Genomic DNA, 12,844 nt, shown 5'->3' on the forward strand with positions numbered 1-12,844 from the left:
GTCCATGCCGCCCTTTTTTTAAAAACCCCTAAGCTAATCCCAATTGCCCGCATTTGGCCCATATCCCTCGATACCCATCTTACCCATGTAACTATCTAAATGCTTCTTAAAAGATAAAATTGTACCTGCCTCTACTACTACCTCTGGCAGCTTGTTCCAGACACCCACCACCCTCTGTGTGAAACAATTGCCCCTCAGGACACTTTTGTATCTCTCCCCTCTCACCTTAAACCTATGCCCTCTAGTTTTAGACTCCACTACCTTTGGGAAAAGATATTGACTATCTACCTTGTCTATGCCCCTCATTATTTTATAGACCTCTATAAGGTCACCCCTCAGCCTCCTACGCTTCAGAGAAATAAGTCCCAGTCTATTCAGCCTCTCCTTATAACTCAATCCATCAAGTCCCGGTAGCATTCTAGTAAATTTTTTCTGCACTCTTTCTAGTTTAATAATATCCTTTCTATAATAGGGTGACCAGAATTGCACACAGTATTCCAAGTGTGGCCTTACCAATGCCTTGTACAACTTCAACAAGACGTCCCAACTCCTGTATTCAATGTTCTGACCAATGAAACCAAGCATGCCGAATGCCTTCTTCACCACTCTGTCCACCTGTGACACTTTCAAGGAGCTATGAACCTGTACCCCTAGATCTCTTTGTTCTGTAACTCTCCCCACCGCCCTACCATTAACCTGAAACCCAAACATAACAACCTGATCAACGTCCCCTTTGGAAGGCAGGTCCTGACCTGAAGATGTCGATGCCATCAATGCACGACCCTCCGTTCAAACAGGGCAAGCTGGCACACTCGTTAATGTTAACCTCGCACATGTCCCCCAGAAAACCAGGCTGGCACCGGCACTGAAATCCACCCAGCAGGTTGTGGCACGTCCCATTGTGGAGACAGAGCGGCGAAAGGCACTCGTTGACATCGAGCTCACAGTGGACTCCTTGGAAGAAAGAAGCAGCACCAGACGGGCATCAGTATTTTAAAAAAATAACGACCTGGATCGATGCAATGCCAGAGGTTCTAAAATGAGGGCAGCCCTTGCGGTGAAATCATTACCAGATAACCCGGTGACCACAAAGCTCACTCGCTAGGATCACCTCAGCAATCTGCTCTCGAAAAGATGCTCTGTTTATGGCCACAATGTTACCATTGTTCATGCCAGCGGGACTTTCCCATCCCGCTGTAAGGAACGGAGATTTGGCTGGGATCCAAATTCCCCGACCTCGCTGCAGTGGAGCGTGGTGTGAATGGCCGGTAAGATTGCGTTATTAAGTATATTCAAGACTGAGATCGGTGGATCTTTGGACATTAAGGGAATTAAGTGCCATGGGGATATTATGAGAAGGCGGAGCTGTGGTAGAAAAATATTCTGTCTTCTTTGGATGGAGAGAGTTCACTGATCGGGCCTAACCAAAGATGTGCGGGTTAGGTTGATTGGCCATGCTAAAAATTGATCCTTAGAGTCCTGAGATGCGTAGGTTAGAGGGATTAGCGGGTAAATATGTAGGGATATGGGGATAGGGCCTGGGTGGGATTGTGGCCGGTGCAGACTCGATGGGCCAAATGGCCTCTCTCTGCACTGTAGGGTTTCTATGATTCTGTGAACTCAAGAAAGGCTGGGAACAGAAGGGGCTGCGACTAACGTGCTGAAAAGGTCAGCATTCATTCTGTGTCATGAATCTATTTGTCCACCAGCACCAGTGAACCGTTATCCCCTCTCACGGTTCATATGTTTGTCTTCAATCTGTTTAGGTTATGCATCATATTTAAACTGCTGCTTCATAAATAAACTGCCCTGAAATCACTTACGAACATGACCCCATTTTTATCGGTATTCTGTGACTCCCGGGCCAATATCTTACAGTAGCATAGTGCATTTGAAGGAAACATTAAGGGAATTAAGTTCTTTTGGGTTAGTATGAGAAGGCGGAGCTGAGATAGAGAAGTATTCTGTCTTTGGAAGGGGCAGCACGGTGGCACAGTGATTAGCTCTGCTGCCTCACAGCTCCAGGGACCTGGGTTCAATTCCCGGCCTCGGGTCACTGCCTGTGTGGGGTCTGCACGTTCTCATCGTGTTTGCGTGGCTTTCCTCCAGGTGCTCTGGTTTCCTCCCACACTCCAAAGATTCGTGGGGTAGGTTGATTGGCCATGATAAATTGCCCCTTAGTGTCCCGGGATGCGTAGGTTAGAGGGATTAGTGGGGTAAGTATGTGGGATTACGCAGATAAGGCCTGGCTGGCATTGTTGTGGGTGCAAATTTGACGGGCTGAATGGCCTCCTTCTGCACTGTAGGGTTTCTATGAAAGCTAAATAAATTCGAGGGATAAAGGAAATATAAGGTTGTGGCTGTCGGGCTAGTCAATGTAAGGTGGGAAGAGTAGAGCACAGGACAGTTGGGCCGAATGGCCTGTTTCTGTGCTGTAAATTCTAAGTGATCACTGCTGTAATCCACACACTGAAATTAAATTTCAATCTTTGCTACAAGAAGTTGCTATACATTAAGAGATTTGTACATGGTACCCGTGTCCACAAGCCAGAGAAATATTTTAATCAAATAATCAAATTAAACAAACACCCAATGAAAAATTAAATGCAAAAAGGCAAAGTGAACATGTTTATACCTTTAAACCCAGAAGTACACCTGCAGTAATACGCATTAATCCCATCAATGCATCTTCCTCCATGAAGACATGGTTGCGAGTTACACTCATCCACCTCCTCTTCACACAATAGACCTGGAAAACGGGGAGACAAAATGTTTGCTAACTTCTAGGTTTGATCTCCAAATAATCCCATTGCAGTCCATCACTTGACGTAGAGTCCCTCGTAAACTCCAACTCCCCCCCAAGCGCCAGGGACCCCAGTTCGATTCCCGGCTTGGGTCACTGTCTGTGTGGTGTTTGCACATTCTCCTCGTGTCTGCGTGGGTTTCCTCCGGGTGCTCCGGTTTCCTCCCACCGTCCAAAAATGTGCGGGTTAGGTGGATTGGCCATGATAAATTGACCCTAGTGTCGGGGAGATTAGCAGGGTAAATGTGTGGAGTTATGGGAATAGGGTCTGGGTGGGATTGTCGTCAGTGCAGACTCGATGGGCCGAATGGCCCCTTTCTGCTCTGTAGGGATTCTCTGATTCTCACTGGGGAACAAGTGATGTGGGGTCACTACTTTAGAATCATCATTGAGCAATAAGGAGGAGAGGCTGTGGGATCTCTCACTTGGTGCAGAGTTGTTGGAGGATGGAACATTGTACCAAGGGAGAGATTGAGACAGAGGCCATGGAATCTCAGAAGAGAAGGGTCAATGAAGATTGAAAGCAATAGAAAACAGGGCCGAATGGAGAGTGTACTGCAGTTAGTGCAAGCGGCCTGCAACATATCCCCTTAGACAGTTTCAAAGGTTTGGTTGATCTTTGCAGCAAATTCTTAACCACTCATTTTAATTCTGGAAATCAAATTGGGCAGTCGGCAAATCAATGTGGACCAATGGTATTATCCCAGGGGATCATTTATGATTCGAATGCTCTGCAATTTTGGAGGGAGGCACCAATTGTTTGTTCCCACGTTTTTCACAAGTACGCCATGAACAGGGAAGCACTGAGCAAAGAAAAAAGAACAGTACAGCACAGGAACAGGCCCTTCGGCCCACCAAGTCTGTGCCGACACAGATGCCCCTCTAATCTAATATTTTTTGCCTCTACATGGTCCATATCCCTCTATTCTCTGCCTATCCATGTATCTATCCAGATGCCTCTTGAACGTTATAGAATCTGCTTCCACCACCTCCTCCGGCAGCGCGTTCCAGGCATTCGCCACCCTCTGTGTGAAAAACTTGCCCCTTGCATCTCTTTTAAACTTTCCCCCTCTCACTTTCAACCAATGCCCCCGAGTAACTGACCCTTCGACCCTGGGAAAAAGACTCTGACTATCCACTCTATCCAAGCCTGTCATAATCTTGTAAACCTCTATCAGGTCCCCCCTCATCCTCCGACGCTCCAATGAAAACAATCCAAGTTTGTCCAATCTTTCTTCACAGTCCATATCCTCCAAACCAGGCAACATCCTGGTAAATCTCTTCTGCACCCTTTCCAATGCATCAACATCCTTCCGGTAGTGTGGCGACCAGAATTGTACACAATACTCCAAATGCAACCCAACCAAAGTCTAATACAACTTCAACATGACTTTCCTATACTCAATGCCCTGACCGATGAAGGCCAGCATGCCAGCACGCCTTCTTGACCACCTTGTCTACCTGAGTTGCCACCTTCAGGGAACTGTGGATCTGCACGCCTAGATCCCTCTGTATGCTAATATTTCTAAGGGCTCTACCTTTACTGTATACTTTCCTTCTGCAGTAGACCTTCCAAAACACATCACCTCGCATTTGTTCGAATTAAATTCCATCTGTCATCTTTCGGCCCAGTTCTCCAGCTGATTTGTATACTGCTGTATTCTCTGACAATCCTCCTCACTATCTGCTACTCCGCAATTTTTGTATCATCTGCAAATTTACTAATCAGACCACCTACATTTTCCTCCCAATCATTTATATATATTGCAAACAACAGAGGCCCCAGCACTGATCCTTGTGGAACACCGCTTGTCACAGACCTCCAGTTAGAAAAGTACCCTTCCACTGCTACCCTCTGCTTTCTATGCCCAAGCCGTCAGTTTTGTATCCATCTTACCAGCTCACCTCAGATCCCATATAACTTCACCTTCTGTATCAGCCTGCCATGAGGAGCCTTATCGAATGCTTTACTAAAAAGTCCATGTCTCCAACATCCACTGCCCTGGTCAATTTTTCTTGTCACTCCCTCAAAGAACTCAATCAAGTTTATGAGACATGACCTCCCCTTCACAAAACCATGCTGCCTATCTCTAATAAGCCTAGTCTCTTCCAGGTGTACATCCTATCCCTAAGAATCTTCTCCAATAATTTCCCCACCACTGATGTAAGGCTCACAGGCCTGAAATTTTCCAGATTGTCTCTTCTGGCCTTCTTAAACAGAGGAACAATGTTAGCTACTCTCCAGTCCTCTGGTACCTTGCCCGTGGCTAAAGAGGATGCAAAGATTTTGGCCAAGGCCTCAGCAATTTCTTACCTCACCTCTCTCAGTATTCTGAGATAGACCCCATCTGGCCCTGGGGACTTGTCCACCTTAATGTTTTTCAAAACCTCCACTACCTGCTCCCTTTTTATCTCAACATGTCCTAGAATGGCAACATCCTCCTTTTTACACTCACCATCTACCAATCCTTCTCCTTTGTGAATACTGATGCAAAGTACGCTGGAGATCAATAAGAAATTAAAAGTGTGGAGCTAAAGATGGCCTGATAATATTGTGGCGCTCTGCAGGAATTCTGCACTTGTCCATTCTATTAGTGGAAGAATGGGCAGCACGGTGGCACAGTGGTTAGCACTGCTGCCTCACTGCGCCAGGGACCCAGGTCCGATTCCCGCTTGGGTCACTGTCTGTGTGGAGTTTGCACGTTCTCCCCGTGTCTGCGTGGGTTTCCTCCGGGTGCTCTGGTTTCCTCCCACAGTCCACAGATGTGCGGGTTGGGTGGATTGCCCATGCTAAATGCATTGGGTTAGCAGGATAGGGCGGGGGCTGGGTAAGATGCTCTGTTAGAGAGTCTGTGCAGACTCGATGGGCCGAATGACCTCTTCCTGCACTGTAAGGATTCTATAATGACACGAGAAGAAACTTACCCAGAAAACCAGGCTGACACAAGCAGACAAACCTTCCAACTCCATCCTGGCACGCAGCATTGTTCTGGCAGGGCTCTGATGCACACTCATTGATGTTTGTTTCACAGTTCGAACCTGGAATACCAAAGGTGATATTTAATGAAGAACATGATTATTTTATCCCCCCTTTCCTTATCTTTCTCCTCCTTTGCTTCCCCCTTTTCTCAATTTTACTTCTTCCCCCCCCCTCCCCCCACATCTTCATCTGTCACAGTTCACCCTCTGATTTCAGCTTCTCTGCCGTTTGGCCATTCACACCTTCTATTCTCCCTATAGGCTGCCATTAGCAGCCTTTTCCCCCTGGTTTCTGTGGCTATTACTCATCTTTCATTCCCTCTCCCGGCAGTATAAATATCTCCCACTTGCTATGCCTTTTAGCTTTGACAAAGACTCGAAACGTCAGCTCTTTTCTCTCCTTACAGATGTTGCCAGACCTGCTGAGACTTTCCAGCGTTTTCTCTTTGGACATGATTATCCCTGTGCTGTGATTCCAGGAAAACCCAAGTGTAAACTGAGTTCACCCACCTGTAAATCCAGGCTGACACACACAAACGTGTCCTGATCCAACACTTTCACAGCTTCCATTGTGTTGGCATGGCTGCGAGAAGCACTCATTAAACTCCTTCAATCAAAGGGGGAGAAAAATACTTATTTTCAATTCAACTAGGTGAGGTTTTCAATAGTTCTCACCGTCTGTGGTGAATTTATTAACTGTTCTCATGATAATTATCTACCTGATATAGAGGTGTTTAAGAAAATCAATTAGGCCAATGGTCATCATTTAAATAAGTCACACGTATTTCACCATGCAGCTGTGGGGAGGAGGCCTTTCACTGGTTGACAGTGGCCCTTGCCTGGCTTCAGCTGCAGTCATGGGACATTGACATCACTGGCTGGGCCAGCATTTATTGTCCATCCCTAGTTGCCCTTGAAGGGGCAGTTGAGAGTCAACCACATTGCTGTGGATCTGGAGTCACACGGAGGCCAGACCACATAAGGATGGCAGATTTCCTTCCCTAAAGGACACTAGTGAACCAGATGAGTTTTTCCAATGATCAACAATGGCTTCATGGTCATTAATTTAAATTTCACCATATGCAGTGGTGGGATTCGAACCCGGGTCCCCAAAGCATTACCCTGGGACTCTGGATTACTAGTCCAGTGACAATACAACTATGCCACCCTATGAAGCATCTCCCCCTCTACAATGGTCACCTGCAGATTTTATTTTTCAATGGAGAGACGGTGGGTGGAATTTTCCTGTCCCACCACCACGGGAATCATAGTGGGCGGGGGGGGGGGGGGGGGGGGGGCGGTGACAGACAATGCAAAGGTCCGTTGATCTTGGGTGGGATTTTCCAGTCTTGGGGCTAGCACGGCCAGAAAGTCCCACCCAGTATCTCAAAATCATGGCACCCGCTCTCCTACTTACCTGGAAAAGGCTTCTTCAGTGCTGGATGTAGTGTCGAGGGGCTGTAACTAAATTAGCTATAACTGATCACCCTACCTAAGGAAGTACTTGCCTCAGAGAAGGTTCACTGGATTGATTTCAAATGAAATCATTGTCCTGTGAGCAAAAGTTGAGGAAAATGGGCCTATATTCCCTTGAGTTTAGAAGAAAGAGGGGTTATCGCATTGAAAGGTATAAAATTCTGAGAGAGCTTGACAGTTAAGATGCTGAGACGCTGCTCCCCAGGGTTAAGGGAGCCTGGAGCTCGGAGTCAGTTTCAGAATAAGGGGTCAGTCATTTAGGACTGAAATAAAGAGAAATCTCTTCACTCAGAGTGCTTCAATGTCTTCCGGGCAGATGCTCCACCATAAAGTTTATTCAGGACTGAGATCATTCATATGAACACATGAAATAGGTGCAGAGGAAGGCCACTCAGCCCCTCGAACCTGCTCCGCCATTCTATAAGATGATGGCTGCTTTGGCTGTACCCTCAACTCTGTTTCTTCAGAAGGAAATCTTCAAATGCAGACAATAAAAATATAACAAAACTTACTCCAACTTACAAACCAAAGAAAGGGTTCAATAAAGAAACTTCATTACTCCAAACCTGGGGCCTCACCCTGGGCTAATCCAAGTTCCCCATAATTCCCAACAGGTTCTTATTTATTGTGAGTCAGCTGACTATTACATCATTCTGTAATTGGTTCCATGGTTTACTGGGTCAGCTGACCCTTACAGCTTGTTACACACTACATCCAATACAAAGTTGTCACTGGTTACATTCTAACAAACTCCACAATGGATAGCTTGCTGAATGAATAGTTAGAGGGACAGATATTTGGGCACAAGGAGAGTCATGGGATTTGGGGATAGAGTGGGTAGGTGGAGTGGAGGGAGAAGAGTCACGACTTTATTGAATGCTGGCGCAGGTTCAGTGATTGATTGCTGCTCTCTTTCCTCAGAATTGCTTTATTGTTTGCAATCTGAACGGTGATCCTGTTGAATCTTACCTGATTCGCTATAAGCATTGGCTTCCTTTCCAGCGGAGTTGGGATGAGTTGACTGGCTGTCGCCACGATGTATCCAGAGTTGAAACCTTGGGAAGAAAACAAGCTTTTTAAAATTTTTTTGTTTTCCAGCCTTCTCTGCTGTGGTCACCGCCGACAACAGGACAGATGGATCGCAAAACAGTTCTGTGGCGTTTGCACCTTACCAGAGCAGTCGGTTCGGGAGGTGGCTCCAGTGATGGTGGTCGTGCCGTAGAAGGGGCAGGCCAGGCAGAAGGATTTTCCTGTGTCAGGTTGATAATAATCTCTGGGACAAGGGTAGCAAGGCATTATACCAGAACGGGAAACATGTCCTGCAGTACACGGCACTAGATATGGGGAAGAGATGCGGATACGTTAGTGACTTTTAAGGGGCGTCTTGATAAATACATGAATGAGATGGGAATAGAGGGATTATGGTCCCCGGAAGGGGAAGGGGTTTTAATTAAGCCAGGCAGCATGGTCGGTGCAGGCTTGGAGGGCCGAAGGACCTGTTCCAGTGCTGTAATTTTCTTTGTTCTTTGTTCTTTGTTAGCACATTCTTTCACTAAACCTGACGTGGTTTAAGCAGAATTTTAGATATTGTCTTGACATTGAAGCACTGTCATTCATTTTTGTTATTCATTAGATGTGGGCATTGCTGGCTGGGCCAGCATTTACTGTCTATCCCTAATTGCCCTTGAATTGAGTAGTTTGCTGGGCCATGCCAGAGGGCAGTCAACCACATTGCTGTGACTCTGGAGTCACATGTAGGCCAGACCGGGTAAGGATGGCAGATTTCCTTCCATTAAAATAAAAATAAAATACTGCAGTTGCTGGAAATCTGAAATAAAACAGAAAATTCTGGATAAACTCAGCAGGTCTGGCAGCATCTGTGGAGAGAGAAACAGCGATAACTTCTGAGTCAGAATTTAAGAACAGTCATATAGACTCGGAACGTTAACTTTGTTTCTCTCTCCACAGATGCTATAAGAGACTTTCCAGCATTTTCATTGTATGAGTGAACCAAATGGGTTTTTACAACAATTAATAACAGTTTCATGACATCACTTTTGAGGTTAGCTTTCAACTCCAGATTTTTTATTCATTATTTGATGTAGTGGGATTTGAACCCACATCCTTCGGACATAGCCTGGTTCCCTTGCTTAGTCCTGCAGTGATATTACCACTATGAGTCATCATAGAAGAATCATAGAATCCCTCAGTGCAGAAGGAGACCATTCGGCCCATCGAGCCTGCACCGACAACAATCCCACCCAGGCCCTATCCCCGTAATCCCATGTATTTACCTTGACCCCAAGAAGCAATTTAGCATGGCTAATCCACCTAACCTATACATATTTGGACACTAAGGAGCAATTTAGCATGGCCAATCCACCTAATCTACACATCGTAGGATTAGTAAGGATTAGTAGGATCTCTCCAGAACGAGAGGGCACGGTTTTAAAATGTGGGATTGTCCTTTTAGGATGGAGATAAAGAGAGGTAGTTTCTCTGAGGGTTGTGTGACTTTGGAACTGTCTGCCTCAGAAGGTGGAGGAGATGGGGAGAGGTCACTGAATATTTTTAAAGTGGAGATAGATATACAACTGAAAGGTTATCGGGGGAGATGGGAATGTGGAATTGGAAACACAAACAGATCAGCCACGATCTTATTGAATAGCAGAGTGGACTCAAGGGGCCGAATGGCCTCCTTTTGCCCTTATTTCATTTTTTGCATGCTGCATGACGTTTGATGTACCTCCACACTCAGAAACCTCAATGGCTCCTCTTTTGACTGTAGTCAACCCATCTGGACATGAAAGGCACCTCTTTGCACTGTAGGCTGGCTGAAAGGTTCCCAAAGGACACGATTCGCAGATTTCCAGGCCATTTCCAGAGTAGGTTCCAGGTCTGCACTGACCTAGCAAAGGGAGAAGAACAAAAGTCAACACATGATGGACGGCAGAACGGAAATCCTGAGGTTCTCAAATCTGTGTGATTTACATTCTACAGAGGTGGTAAAAGGGACATCGCAAAGCACTCGGCAACCAATGAAGGACTTTTCAATGGGTCGCTGTTGTGATGTAGAGAAACAGGGCATCCAATCGGAGCATAGCAAGATCCCAATTGCCACAGATGATCACAATTCCCAAAGACTGGCTGTCACCAGATAAAGCCTTGAAGTTACCCCGTTAATTGTTGTGAATAGCAGAGTTGCAATTTGTGTTCAACATTAATGATTCGTTTAAAAGGGATTTAGAAATAAATAAAAATATGTTGGGTGTGTGGAGGGTGTCAGGACAAGGCTGAAATGTACGCGTCAATAAGTCCAAAATGACAGGTTTCTAGTTTTTGGACAAGACTGGGAGTTCAAAGCATCTTCACTGCCTTAAGCCTGCTTTTAAAATAAATGGGGAGAACTAATTTATACCAATACATGAAGGTCACTCACATTTTCATTTATACTGCTGGATTACTGCACACTTCAAGGTGAGGGGTGCCACGTTTTTAAACATTTTGTATACCGTCCCAAGTTAGGTAGAGCTGTGCAATCAGGTACAGAGTAATGTAAAGCTTCCTCTACCTCCTGCCAATGTTAGGAGGCAATTCACTCCCAACATTCAGGGAGTGGGTTTAAAGAAGGTGGGAGTTATCCAGGAACAAAGAACAGTACAGCACAGGAACAGGCCCATCAGTCCACCAAGCCTGTGCCGACACATGATGCCTTTCTAAATTAAAGACCTTTTGCTTCTACACGGTCCGTATCCCTCTATTCCCTGCCTATTCATGTATCTGTCAAGATACCTCTTAAATGTTGCTATTAAATCTACTTCTACCACCTCCTCTGTCAGCGCATTCCAGCACTTACCACCTTCTGTGTGAAAAACTTGCCTCTCACATCTCCTTTAAACTTCCCACTTTTATCTTAAACCTATATCCCCAAATAATTGACGTTTCTACCCTGGGAAAAAGACTGACTATCCATTCTATCCATGTCTCTCATAACTTTGTAAACTTCTATCAGGGTCACCCCTCAGCCTCCGACATTCAAGTGAAAACAAACAAAGTTTGTGCAATCTCTCCTCATGGCTAATTTCCTCCAAACCAGGCAACATCCTGGGTAAACCTTTCCTGTACCCTCTCCAAAGCCTCCACATCCTTCTGGTAGTGTGGCGAACAGAACTGTATGCAATATTCCAAATGTGGCCTAACTGAAGTTCTACACAGCTGCAACATGACTTGCCAATTTTTATACTCTGTGCCCCGACCGATGTAGATTCAAATTTCCCCTACCTCCTTTGCAGAACAGGAAATATTGAATTTAGCTACACAACGATACAGTCAGACAAGGCCCAGTCTAACAGCCTGTCCCATCAGACAACATGTAGACATGGCAGCCTTTCTGAGGCATCAAACTGCCAACTTAGCATCCAAAAGGACACATTTAATGCAATCTGCAAAACGTAGACCAATTTTCCCTTCATGATGGCCAGTTGGAGAAAAAGGCCCCAATAAATTAAATCATCTGGCCTTTTTTTTAAATACGTTCATGGGCTGTGGGAATCACTGGCTGGGCCAGCATTTATTGCCCATCCCTGAGGGTATTTAAAAGTCGACCACATTGCTGTGGTTCCGGAATAACACGTAGGCCAGACCAGGTAAGGACGGCAGATTTCCTTCCCTAAAAGGACATTAGTGAATCAGATGGGTTTTTCCGACAATCGTTTCATGGTCATCAGTAGACTTTTAATTCCCAGATTTTTATTGAATTTAAATTTCACCATTTGCTGTGGTGGGATTCGAACCCAGGTCCCCAGAGCATTACCCCGCGCCTCTGGATTAATAGCCCAATGACGATACCACTACGTCACCTCCTCCTCTAACGCTGTTGTTCTATGTATCACCTAGGCTATATGTTACATTGGATGAGGTAAATACTACAGAGGTCTTTGAAGAGCTAACACAGAGACAATGGGCTGAATGTCCTCCTGTGCCAGAATGATTCTGTACTATCGCATTCAGCTATATATAACCTGTAACAGTGACCTGCATCTCTTGAATTTTCATCAGCCTCAAAGAAACATAGAAATTAGAAGCAGGAGTAGGCCATTTGGCCCTTCGAGCCTGCTCCACTTTTCATTATGATCATGGCTAATCATCAAATTCAATATCGTGATTTCCCCTTCCCTCCATATCCCTTGATCCCTTTAGCCCCAAGAACTATATCTAATTTCTTCTTGAAATCAGACAACGTTTTGGCCTCAACTAAATTCTGTGGTCATGAATTCCACACATTCACCACCCTCTGGGTGAAGAAACTTCTCCTCACCTCAGTTCTAATCCTCAAACTATGACCCCTAGATCTGGACTCCCCCACCATCGGGAACATTCTTTCTGAATCTACCCTGTCTAACCCCGTTAGAATTTTATAAGTTTCGATGAGTTTCCCTCTCACTCTTCTAAACTCCAGTGAATATAATCCTAACTGACTTCGTCTCTCCTCATATGACAGACTTGCCATCCCAGGAATCGGCCTGGTAAATCTTCGCTCATCTGACTAGAATCTTTTGACAATTGGATCATCATGTATGTTCACAA

The 12,844-nt window shown here is 45.4% G+C and overlaps 1 protein-coding gene across 1 annotated transcript in view; it reads right to left on the reverse strand.

Moving 5' to 3' along the window:
- svep1 (sushi, von Willebrand factor type A, EGF and pentraxin domain containing 1) overlaps nucleotides 1–12,844 on the reverse strand; it is a 206,251-nt gene that overhangs the window by 114,121 nt on the left and 79,286 nt on the right. Inside the window, exons 18-24 of the mRNA XM_078215305.1 lie at nucleotides 10,005–10,166; nucleotides 8,431–8,592; nucleotides 8,228–8,313; nucleotides 6,293–6,389; nucleotides 5,729–5,842; nucleotides 2,636–2,749; nucleotides 753–954 (exon numbers count right to left, since the gene is read on the reverse strand). Coding sequence (XP_078071431.1) covers nucleotides 753–954; nucleotides 2,636–2,749; nucleotides 5,729–5,842; nucleotides 6,293–6,389; nucleotides 8,228–8,313; nucleotides 8,431–8,592; nucleotides 10,005–10,166 — 937 coding nt within the window. The remainder of the gene's footprint in view (nucleotides 1–752; nucleotides 955–2,635; nucleotides 2,750–5,728; nucleotides 5,843–6,292; nucleotides 6,390–8,227; nucleotides 8,314–8,430; nucleotides 8,593–10,004; nucleotides 10,167–12,844) is intronic.

Source organism: Mustelus asterias, chromosome 6, assembly GCF_964213995.1.
Source record: "Mustelus asterias chromosome 6, sMusAst1.hap1.1, whole genome shotgun sequence".
Classification (NCBI taxonomy): domain Eukaryota; kingdom Metazoa; phylum Chordata; class Chondrichthyes; order Carcharhiniformes; family Triakidae; genus Mustelus; species Mustelus asterias.